Source organism: Ceratotherium simum, chromosome X, assembly GCF_057802395.1.
Source record: "Ceratotherium simum simum isolate JZ-2026a chromosome X, ASM5780239v1, whole genome shotgun sequence".
In the NCBI taxonomy this organism is placed as follows: domain Eukaryota; kingdom Metazoa; phylum Chordata; class Mammalia; order Perissodactyla; family Rhinocerotidae; genus Ceratotherium; species Ceratotherium simum.
The window spans coordinates 93,531,784-93,552,164 of NC_141940.1; the positions used below are offsets into that span (position 1 = coordinate 93,531,784).

Consider the following 20,381-nt stretch of genomic DNA (forward strand, 5'->3'; position numbering starts at 1 on the left):
AAAAGACTAAAGAGGGGCCGGCCCGGTGGCTTAGCAGTTAAGTGCGTGCGCTCCGCTACTGGCGGCCCGGGTTTGGATCCCGGGCGCGCACCGACGCACCGCTTCTCCGGCCATGCTGAGGCCGCGTCCCACATACAGCAACTAGAAGGATGTGCAACTATGACATACAACTATCTACTGGGGCTTTGGGGGAAAAAAAAGGAGGAGGATTGGCAATAGATGTTAGCTCAGAGCCAGTCTTCCTCAGCAAAAAGAGGAGGATTAGCACAGATGTTAGCTCAGGGCTGATCTCCCTCACAAAAAAAAAAAAAGACTAAAGAGGGGGATAAGGATAAAATGAGGGAGAAACGTTAGGAAAAAAGCAAAAATTACCCACCAACAATGTTTAACTACATTGTTTTTCTTCCAGGCCAAGTATGTGATTAGCGCTGTTCCTCCTACTCTGGGCATGAAGATCCATTTCAATCCCCCTCTGCCAATGATGAGAAACCAGCTGATCACTCGTGTGCCTTTGGGTTCAGTCATCAAGTGTATGGTTTATTATAAAGAGCCCTTCTGGAGGAAAAAGGGTGAGTACTTCCCATAAATGAAGACCTTCGGGAGAAAGTCCAAGAAACTTGGTGCAAAGAAGCACATTTGCATGTGACTATTTTTATTAGAATGCTGGGCGTAAAACATTAGTCCAAGGTCTAAGTACAGTTCTGTCAAATAAAATACATTGGCACAAACTCACAGGAAACTTCCCTTGGAATATGATCAACTCTTTTTATAATTCAATATGAAGTTTATTTAATCCTCCCACAAAATCTTGTGAAAATAGGTTATTAACATTTTCTAATACAGTTTTTAAAAGTATGAGTTTCTAGAACCATTCACAAAGGTGGGGATTCTGAAAATTTCCAGTTTCTCATTTGTGTTGAGATTCTACTATTCTAAATTAAATTCATTTATTCATTCATGTATATTCAATGAGTGTGCTGCTGTACTGGGTAGAACATCACAGGGATGCCCACTAAAGTGCTAGATTCCACAATGGCGGAAATGTTCTAGAGTTTCTGCGTCCAATATGGTAGAGACTAGACACGTGTGGGTATTGAACACTTGAAGTGTAGCTAGTGAGACTGAGGAACCAAAATTTTCAATTTAATTTCATTTTAATTGCTTTAAATTCAAATGTAAAAAATCACATGAGGCTAGTGGCTACTGTGTTGGCCAGCACTATGCTGGAGTCGTGTCACGTTTACTCTCATCACATCTACTTTTCTTCCAAGAGGAGGCCATGTAAGAAGAAGTCAGTGCCTGGGCCTGAGGGCAAAGGGAAGGATGGACTGAAATGAGGAACTAAAGTGCAGAAAGAAGGTGCTGGAAGCAAAGGAGGAGTTTCACAGTTTTACCTTGGGGGTGTTCTTCCTGTATTTACCCTTTTTCAGCCACTTCGCAGCCTCCTGATTCTCCACCTTTACAGGAAATCCTATTTGAGACTATTATTGGTTTGGTGCATCAAGTAATCTACCTTTTGCAAAGGACAGTGCAGTGACCCACCGTGAAGAGCCTGCTGGTGCTAAGCTGCTTCCTCTTGTGACCCAGGTCACCCATTTTAGATAGCTGGCTGGTGGCAAGTAGATGGGATTTAGGACCATGGAATAGAGATTTTTCTTTTAATGACTCAGAATGCCTTTATTTTTGGAGAGAATCTATAACTTTCCATTCATATTTGCAAAGCTTTATCTTAGGCCTACTATGTGCTAGGCAAGTTCATTGGTAGGTACTAGTATCAAAAAGAAAACCCAAGTTCTCCACCCTCAAGAAGAGGCTGGGTCTGACTCAGTCCTTGTTGGTAATAAGTCTTGAGTAACACTTGAACAAATGATTGTAGACTGAGAGCCTCACTAAAGCATGTTCAATTTCTTTTGAGTTACTATAGTAATGTATTTCTTCAACTGACCACTGTCGAGCACCAGTTGTATGACAGATGCCGTGCTAGGCATTGGGAATTCAAAGGCACATTTCCTTACCCAGAAAATCCAGACTTAGGAGGAAGACAGTCATGTAAAATTGCATGACAATGTATTGAGTTCGGTGTTGGCATTACCTAGGTGATGATAGAAACACAGAGGAGGGCTCCAAAACTCACATCTAATATGATTCCTGTTGTATTGATAAGTGATTCAATAAGAATTTTTTGAAGGATTCTATGAGGGAGTGAAAACTGAGGAAGTCCACTCTCATAACAGGGTCTTTGCATCAGACTATCAACGCCACTGCTGAAGACACTGTAATTAACAAGTAACAGAAAAGCTCAGAGAATATGAGCTAATGAGATAAAAGGGAGTGAATGTTGCAACTCCAAACAGCCTACCACAATGACTAGCACATATGGGCACTCAGCAATCAATCACTCAAGATTTTTGTTCATTTCTTTGCTTTGTTTTGTTTTATAAGTGCGGTATAGTTTGGATTATTAAAGAGAAGGTAACTTTTTGCATTTTGATACAGGCCAGTTCTTGACTGCTTGTAGATTGATTGTCCCAGAACGTGCTTCCAAGTCTCTTGGTGTGTAGCATCTTTGTGAATTTGCAATGAGGAGACCCCCCTTCTTTGCTGGCCTTCCACCAAGTCATCCTTAGTCCAGCCACCCTCACCATGAGCACCCCACCCTCCCGGCATCCCTGGGGGAGCCATCACAGCCACCTCAGCCATTTCTCCCATCCCCACTTACCGGGAGAGAGAAGGCTGTTTCCAATGCCTTGAATCCCTTCAGTCTTCCTTGCTTTTCCTCATCTACACCATTTATACTTTCCCTTAAATCTAATGTATATCAACTTATGTTTAAAATGACAGAAGCAATATCTGCTTTAAAAAAAAATTACAGAGCCAGCCCTGATGGTATAGTGGTTAAAGTTCCGTGTGCTCCGCTTTGGTGGCCTGGGTTCGTTTCCTGGTCATGGAACCACACCACCCATCTGTCAGTTGCCATGCTGTGGCGGCGGCTCGCATGGAAGAACTAGAATGATGTACAACTAGGGTATACAACTGTGCACTAGGACTGTGGGGAGGAAAAACAAAAGCGGAAGATTGGCAACAGATGTTAGCTCAGGGTGAATCTTTCCCTGAAAAAACAAATACAGAAGTAAATTTATTCACTATAAAACTTTTAAAAAATAAAAGTGTATGAAAAATGTTTCTCTCGTATTGCCCCTCCCCTTAGGGAGCCACTGTTAAAAATTTGTTTGTCTTTAGAGATTGATTATATGCCTAGGTAATACTTTAAATATATATGTACCTATATATTGCAATATATATATATACTTTAAATATATATTAAAGAATATGTATATCATTTATATGCAAATATAATTTTAAATAAATGTTATATATTTTCCCCAAACCATTATTTTTTAAAAACATGATACATATTATACTGAAATTTGCTTTTTCCCATTAACAGTATGCCCTAGACATTTCTGCACATCATTGCGTGTAAATCTACCTCATTTCAACAACTGAATAAACAGTATTTCACTGTATGACTCTGTTCAAAATGTACCCAATAGGCCTGCTGTTGATAGGCATTTTGATTGTTTCTAAGTTTTTGCTATTATACACCATGCTGCAATAAACAGCTTCCTTCATATAGCTCTGCAGATTTGTGTAGGAGCATTTCTTTTTGATAAATTTGTAAAAGTGGAATTATGAAGTCAATTGACTTGGATAGACCAAACTAATAATATTTTTAACTTTTTGCAATCAGTAGGGGAAAATATCCCATTTATCTATAATTGATAAGTTTATCATTAATAAGGCTTAAGGGGCTATATTAAATCATTTTGTAAATTACCTATTTATCCTTTGCTCTTTAATTTTTTTTCTGTATATGTTGCAAATATTTTCTTCTGGTGTATGAGCTTTTTAAAATTTGCTTCTGATGGTTTCCACCTGCTAAATTCTCATATCTACATGGGGCTGTTCTGGACTAACAATTCTATTCCACTGATCTTTGTCATTGGGCTCCGGGTATTTTTTTGTAGCCCTATACATTAAAAACGTGTATAAACATCAACTACCACTGTATGTATTTATTCCTAAATTATGTATACGGACCTCTGAAAAATGTATTGTTATAATTATAGAATATATAAAAGTAGACTTTTTGAAAAGCTGAATTAAAAAACAAGAATTTCTAGTATCCCCCTCTACTATCTAGATGTACAATCTAGGTGGGCACACCCCACTTTGGAGAACACAGATTTATGTTATCTAGTCCTATGACAGCACTGTACTATTTTAATCACTGTGGCTTCATAATATATCTGATATCTGGTCAGACATTCTCTCTTCATTATTTTTTTATGGTAATTTTGTCCTTGATAAACTTCAGTTATTCTTCTAGATGAACGTGGTCATTTTCTCAGAATTCCTCCCTCCACACGCCCACACCCAATAAGCTTCTCCTGAAATATTTTATTCTGAATATTCCTCTTTATCACTTCCCATAGTTAAAATATCTTCTCCTTTCTCCCTGAGGATATTACTTGCCACTTTTGGGGAAATTTCTTCTACTCCTTGTCTTTTTTTCCTGCGAGTTCCTTCTTGTTTGTTAGTTTGCTTCTTCTTTTGTCTTTGCTTCTATTGTTAAAGGACTTCGTTAAACGTCTAGATGTCCTTGAATGCCCCTTCCTTTCTAAGAGTGGGGCCGGACCAAGCTAACCAGAAGTCTCATGTGCATAGGATAGAAATGCCACTGATGCCGCATGGTTCGTCCTGGCATGGACATGACTCCTCTCTCTGACCCTTGTGCCTTCACTTTCACCCAGTGCACTGCAGGGTGCAGGCGCCAGCTTTGGGCTGGGAAGGAAGTGTCCAAGGACTCCACCCAGAAAGCAGGGTCTCCACCCTGGCTAGCCTGGTGTCTTCCGCTAGCCCTCCATCTGTCCAGCCGACTGCTACGTGATCAACGTGCTCTTGCTCTTTTCTCTTACCAATCCTGTCCTGTCTGTCTCCTCTCTTTCTTGTCTTCTTGTAACAGGCAATTCATTAGCTATTTCTCTTGTATTCTTAAATCTTCTTGAGTCTTGGACAGACTTTAAACATTTCTTCTTCCCATATTTCAGTTTTTCTCAATGTTTTTCCTGCCCCGGCACACCTGAGGGGCATGCAAGTGACCCTCAATTTGGTGGCTGACTGGTACATTGATTCTCATGGATGGGCAGTGGGGAGGGACGTGCAGGTAAAAAGGCCTACAGGTGTGTCTGCTCACACACACAGGTTGGGGTGGTGCATACTCTCAACGTTCTTTCTCTGTTCTTTCTTCTTCATTTTGAAACCCTCTTATTGGATTTTCTATACAACATTCCAGAGTCTTCCACCATAATTTTGTTCAAACAACCTCAATTTGCAAGTAAATGATGGAGCAGGAGGAGTGGTAGACTGTAATAAGATATTATTATAACATTTCAAATTCTGCCCTGACATTTTCACCATTGCTCTGTCATAGTCTTTTTGTTGAAATTGCATATATTTTGTTCAGGAGAGAAATGAGAGAAACACTTTTGTCCAGAATGAGCTGAAATTGTTTCCCAAGTTGTGCTGGAGCTCATATTTGAAATGAAGGTTTGGGACTCTGTGGATTTTAGTTATCCATGTCCTTTCTGCTCTGTCTCCAGATAATCAGGAACTCGTTGACAAAGAATAAGTGACTCCTCATAAAATATGAACGTTCAGTTTCTTCTATTTTACAGTAATAGACTAGTATTTATTTTACACATCTTTAGTTTTATCTGATTTCTTATGAAAGAGGAAATAGGGGACACAAGTATTAATGGCAAGGAAAGCAAAATTTCATTAAAGGGTGGCCTGGATTAATTCATAATATCACATTGCTTTATCCCATGCAGAGAAGGGCTTACAGTTTGATTTTTTCACAAAATGTTGACTACTTGGCCTTCCTTTTGACATCAGTTTGATTTGCCTTCATATATTTAGAGTGTAGTATCTTACATTTGCTCTTTGGGCTTCTTAAGTTGAAAAATGTGTGCTTCATTATAACTGCTATGGGTAGTTTGATAGGGTGATGAATATCTTCTTTCATTTTGCTGTTCTCCAAGATTATTGTGGAACCATGATTATTGAAGGAGAGGAAGCTCCAGTGGCCTACACGTTGGATGATACCAAACCTGACGGCAGCTATGCCGCCATAATGGGGTAAGGCATGGTTATGGTGGTGTGGATGCTATTCAGTGTTGACAAGATTACATACTATTAATAAATGTGCCCCAAACTTTGTTAAATAATTTTTTACCCAACAGAATTATTCTCCAAATCTAGCAGTAGAAAAGTTCTTATTCTTTGTTTTAAATAATGTCTTCCAATGAATAAATATTTAGAAAGGAAGTAGAATACCAATAACATTTTAAGATTAGTTATGTTAATTTTCTGCTTCATATGTAGTACTGGGAGTAGATATATTTTTGTAAGCTATCTTTTGTGAAAGCATAATATGATGAGCTTAGTGAAGGTGTTTTACTAAGAAGGTTTCTTATGGACACTGTGGGCATCAATGGTACTTTCATGGGATGCTGAGATTTTCTGAGTCCCACTAGGGAGGAGCCAAGGCCATCCCAGTCCTCAGCTTGACAAGGAAGACCAGTACAGATGGGGTGTGTCTTGGAGGCCAGAACCTGGCCCAGAGGAGTGATTACCTAGAGCAGCCGAGATTGAAATGGGCCCTAGAAGATATATGAGTTTATTTCAGAGAGAGCCAAGGGTCATAACACGCAGATCAATTAAGTTGAAGGCAATTATAGGACTAGAAATGGAGGCAGATTCTAGAAGGCTGGGCACTAGGGAGACACCATCGTGGAGACAGAACCAAAGAGCAAGGGCTGGATGAAATTCAAAAGGCTCAGACATGGCCTTAGGTGAACATTTGAGACCCAGGGCTCCATCCTATTGGTCACCAGCCATGAAGGGGAGGTTGGTCAGTCATAGTATTACCCTAGGGAGAAATTATGGCCAGTCATCTGTTTTTAGTCCCCTGAATCCCTAAAACCAGAAGATGGCTTTCAGTGTCAGAAATGTAATAAGTAAATAGTAAAACATTGAACATAAAATAAGCTAGTGTATAATTTGTTTCTTCTGGCTAACTTTTACCTTGTACACTAGGCGCATGTGTAGCTGTAGAAATGAGGCCAGGATGCAAGCAGCCATTAATTTCCCCCCTTTTTCTTGTTTGTATATTTTAGATTTATCCTTTCCCACAAAGCCAGAAAACTGGCCCGTCTTACCAAAGAAGAAAGGTAAGAAAAAGAGTGCCTCTCCTTTCTTGCCTCCCTCCCTCCTTTCCTCCCTTCTTTCCTCTGCCCCTCTTTCCCTTCCTTACCCCTCCCTCTCCCTCCCTTCCTTTCGTCCTTCTTTCCTGCCTACTTGCCTGCCTGTCAATTTTACTTAACATTTTTTTTTGGTGTGGAAGATTGGCCCTGAGCTAACATCCATTGCCAATCTTCCTCTTTTTGCTGAGGAAGATTAGCCCTGAGCTAACATCTGTGCCCATCTTCCTCCATTTTGTATGTGGGACGCCGCCACAGCATGGCTTGATGAGCAGTGCGTAGGTCCACGCCCAGGATCCAATGGAGTGTGTGAACTTAACCACTATGCTACTGGGCCAGCCACTTACTTAACTTTTTAACTTAATAACTGCCTAATAATATATGTATTCCCAATGCTACATGTCTGTTATGTTAATTTCAAGGGTCTTGTATAAAGGCCCAGTGCTGGTAACTTAAGAACCAAGTGTTCAAATTAATATTTATTGAGTTTATTGTACATAGGATATTATGCAAGGAGCTATGGGGAATACAAAAATGGATATAGCCCAGGAGCTGAAAATTTACTTGGGGAGGAGATAATCAGGAAGGCAAATGAGTGCATTGCAGGGCAGTCTGTAGTGCATCCTGCCTGAGTGATGCATAACAATTAACAGATTATAGGTACAGAGGGACTGGTTTCTTTGGAGGTGGCAATTTCTTCCAGCAATTAGTACTCACCACTGCCAATTATTATTCCCACACCACCACTGATAACATATTTACCTACTAAAAGCCCCGAATTACATTATGGCACATTCCTTCCCCTCCGTTAGCATGTTCCTTCGTGACTGTTACCACCCCTGTGCTTGGCCAGTGCTATGGAGGTCTGACTGGGACACTCACCTAAAAATGTCCCCACGAGAATATTAAGATCCATGAAGGTAGGAAGTTTTGTCTGTTTGGTTCACTGCTGGATTTGGAACAGTGCCTGGAACAAATCTTTTCCCAATTTGTCTTTTGATCATGTTTATGGCTTATTTGTTTCATACTATAATAAAATTTTAACTTTTTATGAAGTTAAATTTATCAATTTTTTTAAGTCACGGCTTCTGAATGGTCCATCATTTGTAGAAAAGACTTTTCTATTCCATGATTGTTTAAAAATTTTCCCATTATCCCATTACTTTTATAGTTTCATCTATTATGTGAAGATCTTTGATCCTTATGAAATATATTTTGGTGTAAGAAGTCCTGTAGGACTCCAACTTTATTTCTTTTATGGGTAGCCATTTGTGTCGGTGCCATTTTATTGAATAATCTATCTTTTACTGATGGGTTTAAAATGGCCACCTTTATAATTCTAAATTCCCTTATGTATTTGGTTCTATTTCTGAATTTAATTTTATTGCTTTGCTCTGTCTGACCATTCCCCTGCTTGAACCAAATTACCCCATTTGTGTAAAAACAAATTAGAAAGAATAATGAGAGAGGGAGAGAGAGAGGAGGGAAGGAGGGAGGAAGGAAAAAGTGAAGGAAGGAAAGAGGGAAGGAAGAGAGGGAAGGAGGAAGGGGAAATTAAGCATTTTCATATACCTTTGTTTTTAGAAAGTGCTCCTGGATTTAAAACAATAATACTTTTGAAAATCATTGACCTCACTCTAGATCATCTTTAAGATCCCCTTTAGCATTACTATTCTGTTAAAATCAGACTTGAAATAACTACAATCGCATATGTTAATTGACTAATTATAACCTTCAGCTTACGTGCAATTCCCCCATGAGACTAAATTTCTTAAGAGCTACTATTTACTGAGCATTTATTATGTACCAGTTATTGGGCTGAGAACTTTACATGCTTTATATCAGTGGTTCTCAAACTTGATAATCACCTGGAAGGTTTGTGAAAACACAGTTGCTGCCACTGCTGTTTCTGAGTCAGCAGGTCTGGAGTGGGACCTAAGAATTTGCATTTCTAACTAGTTCCCAGGCGATGCTGCTGCTGCTGCTGGTCCAGGGACCACACTGTTTTACATCATTAATGAAAAAATCATGCCAGTTTATTGATAAAACTAAAGCTCTGAGAGCTCAAGCAACCTGCTCAAGACCTCATAGTATGGAAGAGGCAGAAGCAGAATTCAAAGCTTTTCCTGCCCCTTCCTCTTTCCACTCTGCCCATTGCCTCCTAGTGGGGTGGGGGGAGAAAGGGGAGTGAGCATGGATGTGTCTCGATCCTCCCAGAATCTCTAGTGCTTAGAAGACTGACTGACACTTAAGAGGTACACAATGTTTTCTTGAGTGAATGAACAAACTGTCATGTGCCCCCAGTGATGCAGTGATGCATTATAATTTTCAAAAAATTAAAATGAAATGTTACATGGAAGCAATAGCCTTTGAATGAGAGGATAGGTGCCTCTTTCACTTCCTTCCTTCCTTCATTTTCACTTCTGTCTCCCCCCCCCCCCTTTCATAGGTTGAAGAAACTTTGTGAGCTCTATGCAAAAGTCCTGGGCTCCCAAGAAGCTTTGCAGGTAAGGCTGCTTCCCAACCCTTTCCTGAGGGAGAAAAAGATCTTGCTTTGTCCTGAAGGGGCCAGCAGGGATAGGCCCATGCAAGTAGGGTCCTAGAGCTCGTGTTTTCCCTCATGTTCTCAGAGGGGTCTGCACAGGGCTGGTCAACTTATAAACTGTCCCAGAGAGTATGGGCCCTGGGTGTGTTGGTGACTGCTCAGGGACCCTGCAACGTTGCTGTATTTTAGGTGATGCTATGCTTGTCCCTTCATTCAGAGCTCTTTCTAGAGCACAGCCTTGGGCCACTCTGCTCCCAGCTCTGTCAGGGGGTAAAAGAGGGGAGCTTCTGCTACCCCTCGTGAGCTCCTAGCTCCTAGCAGCCAGGATGGGGATGAAAAGAGCTTTCCTGAAACTCTGTTGATCTTGTAAAGAGACCAGAGTCCATTGGTGTACATAAAGTAGCATATAAGCATTCCCTAACAATCACCACACCCCCCACTGTCTTGCAGGTAAAAATAGGGTGGCCTGCCTCCCTCCTGCACATCCCTTTTTGCCTTGTTTTATCCTTGAACATTAGGGGTGCAGGGAAGACACGTAGATTGACTCAAGGTGAGCCCTGTCAGCTGAGTTTCCTAGACACCTTTGGAAGTAGCCTAAGGAAACTATAATCTTCAAGTGAAACTAGTAGTACCCCTCAGGTGGTCAGAGGAGGGATGGGAGTGGGACAGGGAGGCAGTGTGGTAGGGGCATTTGGTGACAGTCAGAGGACCCAATGTGCTCGTAACCAGTAGCCATCACCACCTCCCTCATCAATATTTAAAGCAATGAATTGGTGTTGTTACATTCACCAGTCTGCTGGGTTTTTAATGTTTTGACATGGATTAAGTCACCTATTGAAAGTGATGATTAAATCCAGTTATCTGTGAAGCACTTGAAGACAATGGAGACTGATATACAAATGAACAGTTAAAGCGTGAGAAAAATCTAATGAGGGGGTTAAGAATGTTCAACTTGTTAAGCCTCTTACATCCAAATCTCTGCAGTACACGCTGTGACCTAGTTGAGCAGCTACATAGCTTAATCTTATTACTCTAACACTTAATCTTGCTCTACTTCGCAGTGGCTTGCTTCCTCCTAGTCAAGTTGCTGTGGCTTTTGGATTTGTCATTTTTGTTCATTCTTTTAAAGCAAGATTTTTTTTCCCTGTACATGCTATAGGTGAAACACGTGCTCTTGAAGTTTCTTCGAGTTCTTTCTCAGCAAATGAACAAGATGATTAATTGATTGGTTTGGAGAGAAACAATAATAATGAGGAATGTGTTTTGATTCATTTTTTGCTTTCATATACCATTGAGCAAGTTTAAATATAAGTATAGCCTCTAGGCTCAAGGGTAGTTAGTATGAGTGAAGTAGCAAAACCCAAAATATATACACACTAAAAAAAAATCATTTCACATCCCTTAAAAATTAGTGGTTTTTCTGTTTAAAAATGCTGTTCAAGATATTTTACCCTGGTAGATACTCAACCATTTTTGAAATTACATTCTGAGACACTCTCAGGCTGAAGCAGTTTGTAATTGAGATTCCTCCAACTACTTGTGAGATGGTTGTTTGGGAACCCCAGTTGGAGAGGAAAGCAATTGTTCTCAAATTTCCAAAAAAGTTGATCATTTTTATTTTTATTTATTTATTTATTGCTGAGGAAGATTCACTAAGCTAAAATCTGCTGCCAGTCTTCCTCTTTCTTTTGTTTTTTGTATGTGAGCTGCTGCCACAGCATGGCCACTGAGAGATGAGTGGTGTAGGTCCTCACCCAGGAACCGAACCCAGGCCACTGAAGCGGAGCATGCCAAACTTAACCACTAGGCCACTCGGGCTGGCCCTGATCATTTTTAATTTGAGAAAGTCTCTTTTTCTAAGAAGAGTGTGGATGATTAATTGCTAATGATAAAAATGAGTTGGTCCTGTGCTTGTTTGCTCTTGGCGTAGAGAGGGGCACTTGGTCTGCTTTTGCTTTGGTGTCTGTTGTGTGGAAGGAAACAAGTTCTGGGAGCAAGGAAAGATGAAAGATGAAGTGCAACCTTTCTTCTGATTGGCTGGAAACAGCTAGAGGAGAGGGTGGTTGTCACCCTCTGATGTAGAGGGAAGAGGGCTGGGCATGAGGTGTGGGAACAACACCAGAGGCCCGGAGCCACTTACACCCCCCAGGCAGGGCCTTGTGCTTTGTAAGTAGGATACGTTACAAATGACTATCCAAAGTCCCATATGTGACTGCAAATTTTTTAAACAAAACATTTTTTCAAATCTATTTTTAAACTAACATTTTTCTCTCTAAACTTGCTGTGTTGATTTTATCTTTTCAAAATAATGCTTAATGATAATGCTTATGTTTAGTTATTTTAATAAAGAGCTCAAGCTTTGCAAAATCTCAGCTAATATTTTGCCTGTTCATGGCAAAAACATATTTTTCAGACCGATAGTTTTTGCATATACCACCATCAACAGAAGTGCCTACATCCTGCGAAGACATTAATTCGTCTAACTTCCCTTAACAAAGCTCACTTCTACCAGAAACATGAATCTTGTCATCCTTTTTACCTGAAAGACATGTTTTTCTGCTTTTTCCTGCTCCACCCACTCAGTAAGCATAGATCCTTTTTTAAACTTATGAAACCGTCAGCACTAAAAACTTCTTAATAGGTAAGAACAATTTAAAAATGGAACTAGATAATTGCAATTTATGAATGGCACTTGGGACATGAATGAACCAAGTGAGAAAACTTTCTCAAGTCAGAGTTTCTTAGAAGTTTATTACCAAGGACATTTACCTTCCCAAAGACATATCTCTAAAAATATCAGGACAATAAGCCTCTACTTCAGACATGTATTGGTTCTCCAATATAAAGCATATGGGACTGTGTTTGATTTAGTCTAGACTACATAGCTTCCTTTGAGTCTTTGAGCTTTTGTCATTCTGCCTTGCAGCCGGTGCACTATGAAGAGAAGAACTGGTGTGAGGAGCAGTACTCAGGAGGCTGCTACACAACCTACTTCCCCCCAGGGATCATGACTCAATATGGAAGGTAGAGTAATGGATGCTAAGGTCTAATTGAAATTCCCTGAACCTGAATCCAAACTCTAAATAGGTTCATGTAGCTCTTAGCCTGTTTCTTGTAAATGCTAAAAAAAAAAAAAATTCCTTTGTATCTTGTGAATTTCATGAATGAAGTCATCATAATTCTGCATCACGGTGGTGCCTTTCACTCTTAATTCCTCTGAAGGAGCAATCCCAATCAATATAACCAAAGAAGGTTGCAACATAAGAATAGGAATTTAGAAAGTCAGAGGGTTCACTTATATTGTCAGAAGAAGTGTCTTTATACCAAGTTAGAACTCAGTAAAACTTCCTCAAATGGAACTGTGTAAGTGCCAACATGGGTACAGCATTATAAAAGCAAAATGAGTTCTAGATTGGGAGTGAAGGGACTTGGGTTCCAGTCCTGATTCTACCAATAACCAACTTTGGTATCATGGACATGTCACTTCTCCTCTCTGAACCTCACTTTCCTTAGCAGATACACGAGAAAGCACAAGATGGCATACAAAGGACAATAATCAGTATGTTAATAAGAGTATGGGTTATTTTATAACATCTTTATTGAGATATAATTCACATACCATACAATTCACCCATTCAAAGTGCACAATTTAGTGGCTTTTAACATTCACAGTGTTGTGCATCCAAGTATGACTCATTGGTGTTTAGTTAATTCTATTCAATGACAACAATCAGGTTTGAATTAATGCTATAACAGTAATTATTATGACCATTATAGTAATACTAAACCAAGCAATAATTTAATGCGAAGAGCTCAATCTGCACAAAATAGGAAATGTAGAGTAGGGAGTAAAAGCTGTTGAGAGTATGCAATAAAAAGAGGGTGTGAGTAAATGTAAATGGCTAATCAATCTGTCCATGAAAACTGGTCAAAGATGGATTAAAACCCTCTCGTGAGAAGATACATAATGACTTTGGTTAGCACTTTCCTTATCTTCCTGACGATGGCAAAATATCATCTACGAGAACATTCTGGAGCCAAAGGACACCACCTGATTAGCTACTGGGTCATTAAGTTAATTTTTAGATATACTGAGTATATAATGTGTCAATATTAATTGTTTAAGTCCCCATTTATTGGCTAAGTGCCAACCATTTGCCAAACACTCTGCTGAAAACTTCGATACTGAGAAAAGCCCTCCCTGCTGTGAAGGAGCTGACAGTGTTGGGGCTGGGGTGGGGATGGGGAGAGGAGAGAACATCAAACATTGACTTTAAGGTTCTGTGGTAAGTACTCTAATAGAGGGGCATAGAAATACCATAGAGACCCAGGGAGGGACCGGCTAGCCTTATCTAGAGAAATCTAAGGATTATAGAAGGCAGAGAAAGGTTATTGGGGAGTGCATTCTAGGCTGATGGAACTGTATGAGTAAATACTTGGAATCCTACAAGTTCATGAAACGTCTGGTTCTGCATGGCTGAGCTCTGGGTGATATTGAGGATGGAATGGACAATCAGAAAGGTAGATAGAATCGTTTGCCACATATAACACATTCAGGAATACAAAATTTAACCTTTCAACAGAGAAAGGCCAATCAGAGCATTACTTATGTTTTTGGCTTTGTGATGTGATTAGATTTCTGAACACGGAGTGGCAAGTTTAATGCTCAATCCCATAAAGAGTGTCAGGAAAATGCCTTTTGGGCAGTGGGGTGGGGGGAGCAAAAAGGACACTCACCTGCACTGGCCTGACCGTGACCACTTGAGAGAAGCAAGATAAATCTCATTGTATCAGTCATGGGTGGTGACAAGGTGATGCCCTTTTCCATCTTTATTCCTTCCCAGGGACATGAGTCAGGCTTCATATCGCTAACTTCAATTTGTAGGGTAGAAACTAAGGCACAGCATATCTTAGTGACATGACTCCCAGCCTGAGAAAGGACTACCAGCCACAGGGCTTCCCTTGACTGTTCAGGTCCATGACATTTGGGATACTACAAGGAGTTTTATCTTCATGGCTCTGGAAATACACAGTAAATGTTCTGCTTCTAGATGGAAGACAGAGGACAGTATTGACAGTATAACTTTAGTAAAGAAATAAACACACATTTCTTAAGGAATTTTACTTCTGGATAGACTGGAAAACTGTAGTGATTAAGCACTAAAACACATAAGGAAATATTTTCCTCCACAAACCACAAGAAATATACATGGAAATATCCTTTTTGTGAATATATACTGTCTGTTCACTTACCTGCAAAAGAGGAGGCAGGGATGTTTTTTTCTGTAGCTGTTGGACTTTTCTCCCCCAAGGGAAGATTTCCATATGATGAGTGGAGGAAAAATCTCTCATTGTCTGTTTCAAATTAATTCTTGGTTTTTACATTGCAGTTGTTAGCATAATTAGTTCTCTAAGCTTTATTCTCTCTTCTAATATTTAATTCTAGGATTTGGCCAGGCTTCCCAGAGGTTTCCAATTTGGGGTTAGTTCCCTCTGTTTGAAAGAAGTGAACATGTGGTGAAAGCAGCTTTGTTTAATGAACATGGAGAGAGCAAATTTACCTTCTCTTGTAGGGAACCCTTCTTGAATACCCTTAGGTTCTCTGGCCTATGCTGGCTATGGGTCATGCCAGATTATTCCATGTATTATTATCAATAGTCTAAAATTCTATAATATCTTTTCTTTTATTTTCTCCTGCTTTTTTTTTATGGCTGCAATAAGGGCTGGTGAAGGAAAACCTACCAATTCAAGCCAGCCCATCTGGTTTTCTGGTAAAAGGCCTGGTGGTGTACAGTATTTACAAAGATAGAGCGTGAGTGTTAGCTATGGACATCCATATCCCTTACCTGATATAATGGCAACCTGGGATAGGATGAATAATGACATGTTGACAGTGCTTCCCTTATGGTATTTTTGTCTGGGTAACGACAAACTGCCCCTCTTAGAAGCCAAGTGCTGTGACACGTCTGTCCCTTTGTGTAGCATATGGGCCCTATTTGTTAACTAGTGATGATCATACACTAGGCAAAGCATAAAGGATAAAAGCAGAGACCTTGACATCTGGCAGACCTAGTTCAAATCCGAGCTCTGCTGTTTTCTGGCAATGTGGCTTTTGGCATGTCACTACACATTTTCCAAGCCTCAGTTTATCTCCTTTGTAAAATGGGATAATGATAATGGTAGCTATGTCATAGAGTTCTTTAAAAAGATTAAAGAAATAGTTCAATAGAGAGAGGAAGTATAACCAGGTGGTTAAGACTGTGGGTTCTGGACTCAGATGGCCTGGGTTCACATACCAGCTCAGCCACTTACTAGCTGTGACCTAGAGCAGATTACTTTGTCTTTGTTGCTGATTAGATTCCCCAGGAAGCAGACTCTGAAACAAAGGTTAGTGTATAGGATATGTACTAGGGAGAACCCTTGGCATCAACACCTGTGGAAGGGAGAGGAAGGGAGCAGGAGTGGGCAGAGGGAGAAGCCGAGCTGTGATGCAGTTCCGGTGAAGGCCTCGGCTGACCCCACAGGGAGCTCTGGAGCTAGTTGGAATGAGGGGGTCAGGTCTTTTTGACTTCGCATGATGATCAGTCAGTGGGTGCAACTGCCGCTGGAAGGAAGCGTCACCTTGAGCGAGGCAATTTTCTTCACTGGAGACAGTCTCCAAAGAGGACAGATATCAGAAGGCCATGTTCAGCAGCACTCCCAGCAGGTGGGAATAAGTTCTTCGTTCTTGAAGTGGGGTCTGGGCAGTGCATCACAATGTCCATCACAGTCTCTGTGCCTCCATATTCTGATCTGCAAAATGGGGATAATAATAGTACTGACCTCATAGGGTTGTGGTGAGGATTAATACACTTAGAAGATTGCTTGACACCCAACAAATATTAACTTTTATAATTTAATTTAGTAAAACTCTTAACACTGGTAAAGGTAAGTGCTCAATGAATGGTAGTTTTGGAGACATAGTCAGACTCACAGATTTGTTATGTGTTACTGATGAAAAAGGTCTTAGAAACCATTGGACCGTGCCCTTTAAGAGATGGGGAAGCCAGAGCTCAGTGAGAGGAAGTGATTTGCCAAATTCATTGGTGGAATAGCCAGGTAGGGAATTGGGGGCATGTGTCACCTTGCTCAGAGCTGGTGAGCCATAAAAGGAACTAGACGTGACTGGGCTCATATGGTCCCTCACTTCATATAGGGAAAGCAAATACATACTCCGTTGATGTCAGTCCCTTTACCTATAAGCTCTTGGTGCAGAAGTGGACTTTGGCTTTTACTTCATTTTGTCTGTGACAAGGATCATGCAAGCGCTGGAGGAACCTGTGAATATTATTCCATAATTGACAATGTACTCCTGATGTTTAGAATCTGAGAAGAAACCGACCAGCCTTGGTCTTTGTGGGAAGGCTCTTCTCTGGCTCAGTGAGACTGACCACTTTTACCTCTTTGCTTTTGTTTCAAGGGTTCTACGCCAGCCGGTGGGCAGGATTTATTTCGCTGGCACCGAGACTGCCACACACTGGAGTGGCTACATGGAGGGGGCTGTGGAGGCCGGGGAGAGAGCAGCCCGAGAGGTAGGGCCTGGGGTCACAGGCTGTGGGGAAGGCGGAAACTCATGGACCTGACAAGCAGGTCAAAGATATCTGAGGTCCTAGAGACCAACTCTCCAGTATCCTCCATCGGAAGACCTATGAAACACCATTTTAACAGTAGTCTCAGGTGAAGTGAACACCCTAACCCAAAAGTAATGATGAAAATATCTATCATGTCACCCAAGGTAAAAAGAGCCCATGGGACAAAAGATCACTATGGCTATACTTGAGAGATAACCTAGGTCGAATATTATAGAACCAAACATGTTTCCATTAGGACCCAGAATTCATTTATATATTTCCCAACAATTCCTCTCACCTCATCCCTATTAAGGCACATTCACAACTACTAAAATTTATGGGGAGCCCAATGGTTGGAGCCTTTTATGCCATAAATGAAAGACCTTTTGGAGCCTTTTAAAGGTTGAGTGGACTATGTTGGCTTTTACCCTGGTGTTTTTTTGTTTGTTTGTTTTTGTTTTTTTGGTGAGGAAGACCAGCCCTGAGCTAACATCTGATGCCAATCCTCCTCTTTTTGCTGAGGAAGATTGGCCCTGAGCTGACATCCGTGCCCATCTTCCTCTACTTTATATGGGACGCTGCCACAACATGGCTTGACAAGCAGTGCGTTGGTGCGCACCCAGGGTCTGAACTGGCAAACCCCGGGCCGCCGCAGCGGAGCGCGTGCACTTAACCACTGCGCCACCGGGCTGGCCCCTACCCTGGTGTTTTTGATGAATATCCCAGGAGACATTCAGTTAGTCCTTTATTTAAAGACCAGATTAAGAGAAAGATGGTATCACTTTTGTTATTTGCCAAGATACTCTTTTTTTTCAGATCCTGCATGCCATGGGGAAGATCCCAGAGGATGAAATCTGGCAGTCAGAACCAGAGTCTGTGGTAGGTTATATTTTATTTCATGAATTTAAATCTCTTTCCTCTAAAAACGATTATTTGCAAAAGAACACACTTATATATATTCACATACCTTTCCCTAAGTGATTCTCCCACGAATATTTAAAGAGATACCCTGGGTTAGGGCGGAGGTGAGAAATTTAGAAGAACTTTGATAAATTTGTAGCTGCCACATCCATTGCAGATTATGAGGAAAAATATGATTTGGGGGGGCATCAGAGAGCTCTGGACATATTAAGAACTCAGTAAATACCTATTGAATAAATCTCTAACCTTGTGATTCTGAACAGGGGGTAGGAAATGAAAGGAAGATATGTTAGCATCCCCTGTCCAGAGGCAAAGGGATGGAATTAAGTGGAGTGGATTTAGATTAAAAATGCATTTTCAATATATGCACTATCATTTTTGTAATAAAACCCCAGAAATTTTTCCTGATTGGAAGGAAGGACACATAGAGGATAGAGTGAAATGCATTGTAGAGGACAGGGGTCAAAAAGGTCAAAGTTATTCCTCTATCAAGTGTGAAGTCAAAAAGAATAGCCCTGCCAGTCTGAGTCATTCTCTTAGTGCTTCTGTCAGAGATGGGATTGAGGGCTGAGTGGACCATAGATTCACTCATCTCAACAAATATGTATTGTGCACCTACTCTGCATCAGCCACGGTGATAAAGGTACAGCAGTGCTTTCACAGAGCTCAACATGTGGTGCGGGAACAGATGATAACCGAAAAGCACAAGTGCAATGAAGACACGCTGAGAATGTAAAAAGAGGGGCCCATCTTAGCCTGGGGGCACAGGATGGGCTCCCTGAAGAAGTGAGGTGTAAACTGAGACTTGAAGGATGAGTCTTGAAGGATTAGTTAAGTATAAAGGGCCCAGTGGGGAATGGAGATGAGTGTTCCGAGCAGACGGAACATTATGTTTAATGGCCTAGAGGTTGGCAAGAGTGGGTCATGTTCAGAGAACTGGAGGAAATACAGGCTTTCTGGAATGAAGTGCACAAGCCCTGTACTGACACCATATGTTCTCTGAACCCAGGATGTCCCTGCGCAGCCCATTACCACGACCTTCTTGGAGAGACATTTGCCCTCTGTGCCAGGCCTGCTGAGGCTGATTGGATTGACCACCATCTTTTCCACAATTGCTCTTGGCTTCCTGGCCCACAAAAGGGGGCTACTTGTGAGGGTCTAAAGAGAGAGCATCTGTCGCCACACCCTCTTCTTACTCTACTTGGTGTGTGGGTTTGGGGAAGGGGTTGCAATAAAGTTCCATGAAGACATAAAGAGTGTAGAGTGAGGTGGAGAGCATGAAATAAGTCAGACTTCCGACCGCAGGAAACACAGTATCTCTGTCTCCATTTTGGCCCCTGCTTATTGTCCCTTACCTGGTTTAGCACTCTGTCTCGCCCATTTCCAAGTTTACTGCCCCCAGAATCTTTACAGTAGTTAAGCAGGCTTGTTTAAGATCCTTGCTGTCCCACAATACACCGTGCCTATGCATAAAAAACTAGTTTTTTCCCACCTCTGTGGCTTTGAGCTTGCCCTTCTTACCTGTAACATCCTTATCTTCCAAGTTCTCTGCATTTCCTCTTAGAATCCTGTATTGTTATAGCTAGAAGACCTTAGAGACCGGCTCGTCCTCATCTTCTGTTTTAGAGTTGAGCAAACTGAAGCCAAGAGAGGTGGAACTTGGGTCCAAGGTCCACACTGAGCTACTGATATTTTGGGGACTAGCACACAGGTCCACTGCTTTTCCCAACTCCCGGGATGTATTTCCCAGTCACTCTCCTCCACTCCCTGCCGTGGTTGCTGATGGTGTCCCTTTGTGTGGGTTTACTCTGTACTAAGTTGTTTTGCACTACTCAGATGCTACTCAGTATATATCCTTAAGTCTTATTGTCTTGTGCAGTGTGTCTTCGGCTGATTTTAATTTTTTTTAATCTTCCATTATGTCTGGCTACAAAGGTCAGTACACATTTGGGCAATTAAAAATAAAGTTGATTGACCAGA

The 20,381-nt window shown here is 41.1% G+C and overlaps 1 protein-coding gene across 2 annotated transcripts in view; it reads left to right on the forward strand.

The window, feature by feature from the left end:
• MAOB (monoamine oxidase B) overlaps positions 1-20,381 on the forward strand; it is a 111,181-nt gene extending 90,800 nt beyond the window's left edge. For both annotated transcript variants that reach the window (XM_004435014.3, XM_087426957.1), the window contains exons 8-15: positions 410-569; positions 6,105-6,201; positions 7,242-7,295; positions 9,775-9,832; positions 12,797-12,894; positions 17,330-17,441; positions 18,297-18,359; positions 19,411-20,381. In XM_004435014.3, the coding sequence (XP_004435071.1) occupies positions 410-569; positions 6,105-6,201; positions 7,242-7,295; positions 9,775-9,832; positions 12,797-12,894; positions 17,330-17,441; positions 18,297-18,359; positions 19,411-19,563 (795 nt within the window). In that variant the 3' untranslated portion in view covers positions 19,564-20,381. The remainder of the gene's footprint in view (positions 1-409; positions 570-6,104; positions 6,202-7,241; positions 7,296-9,774; positions 9,833-12,796; positions 12,895-17,329; positions 17,442-18,296; positions 18,360-19,410) is intronic.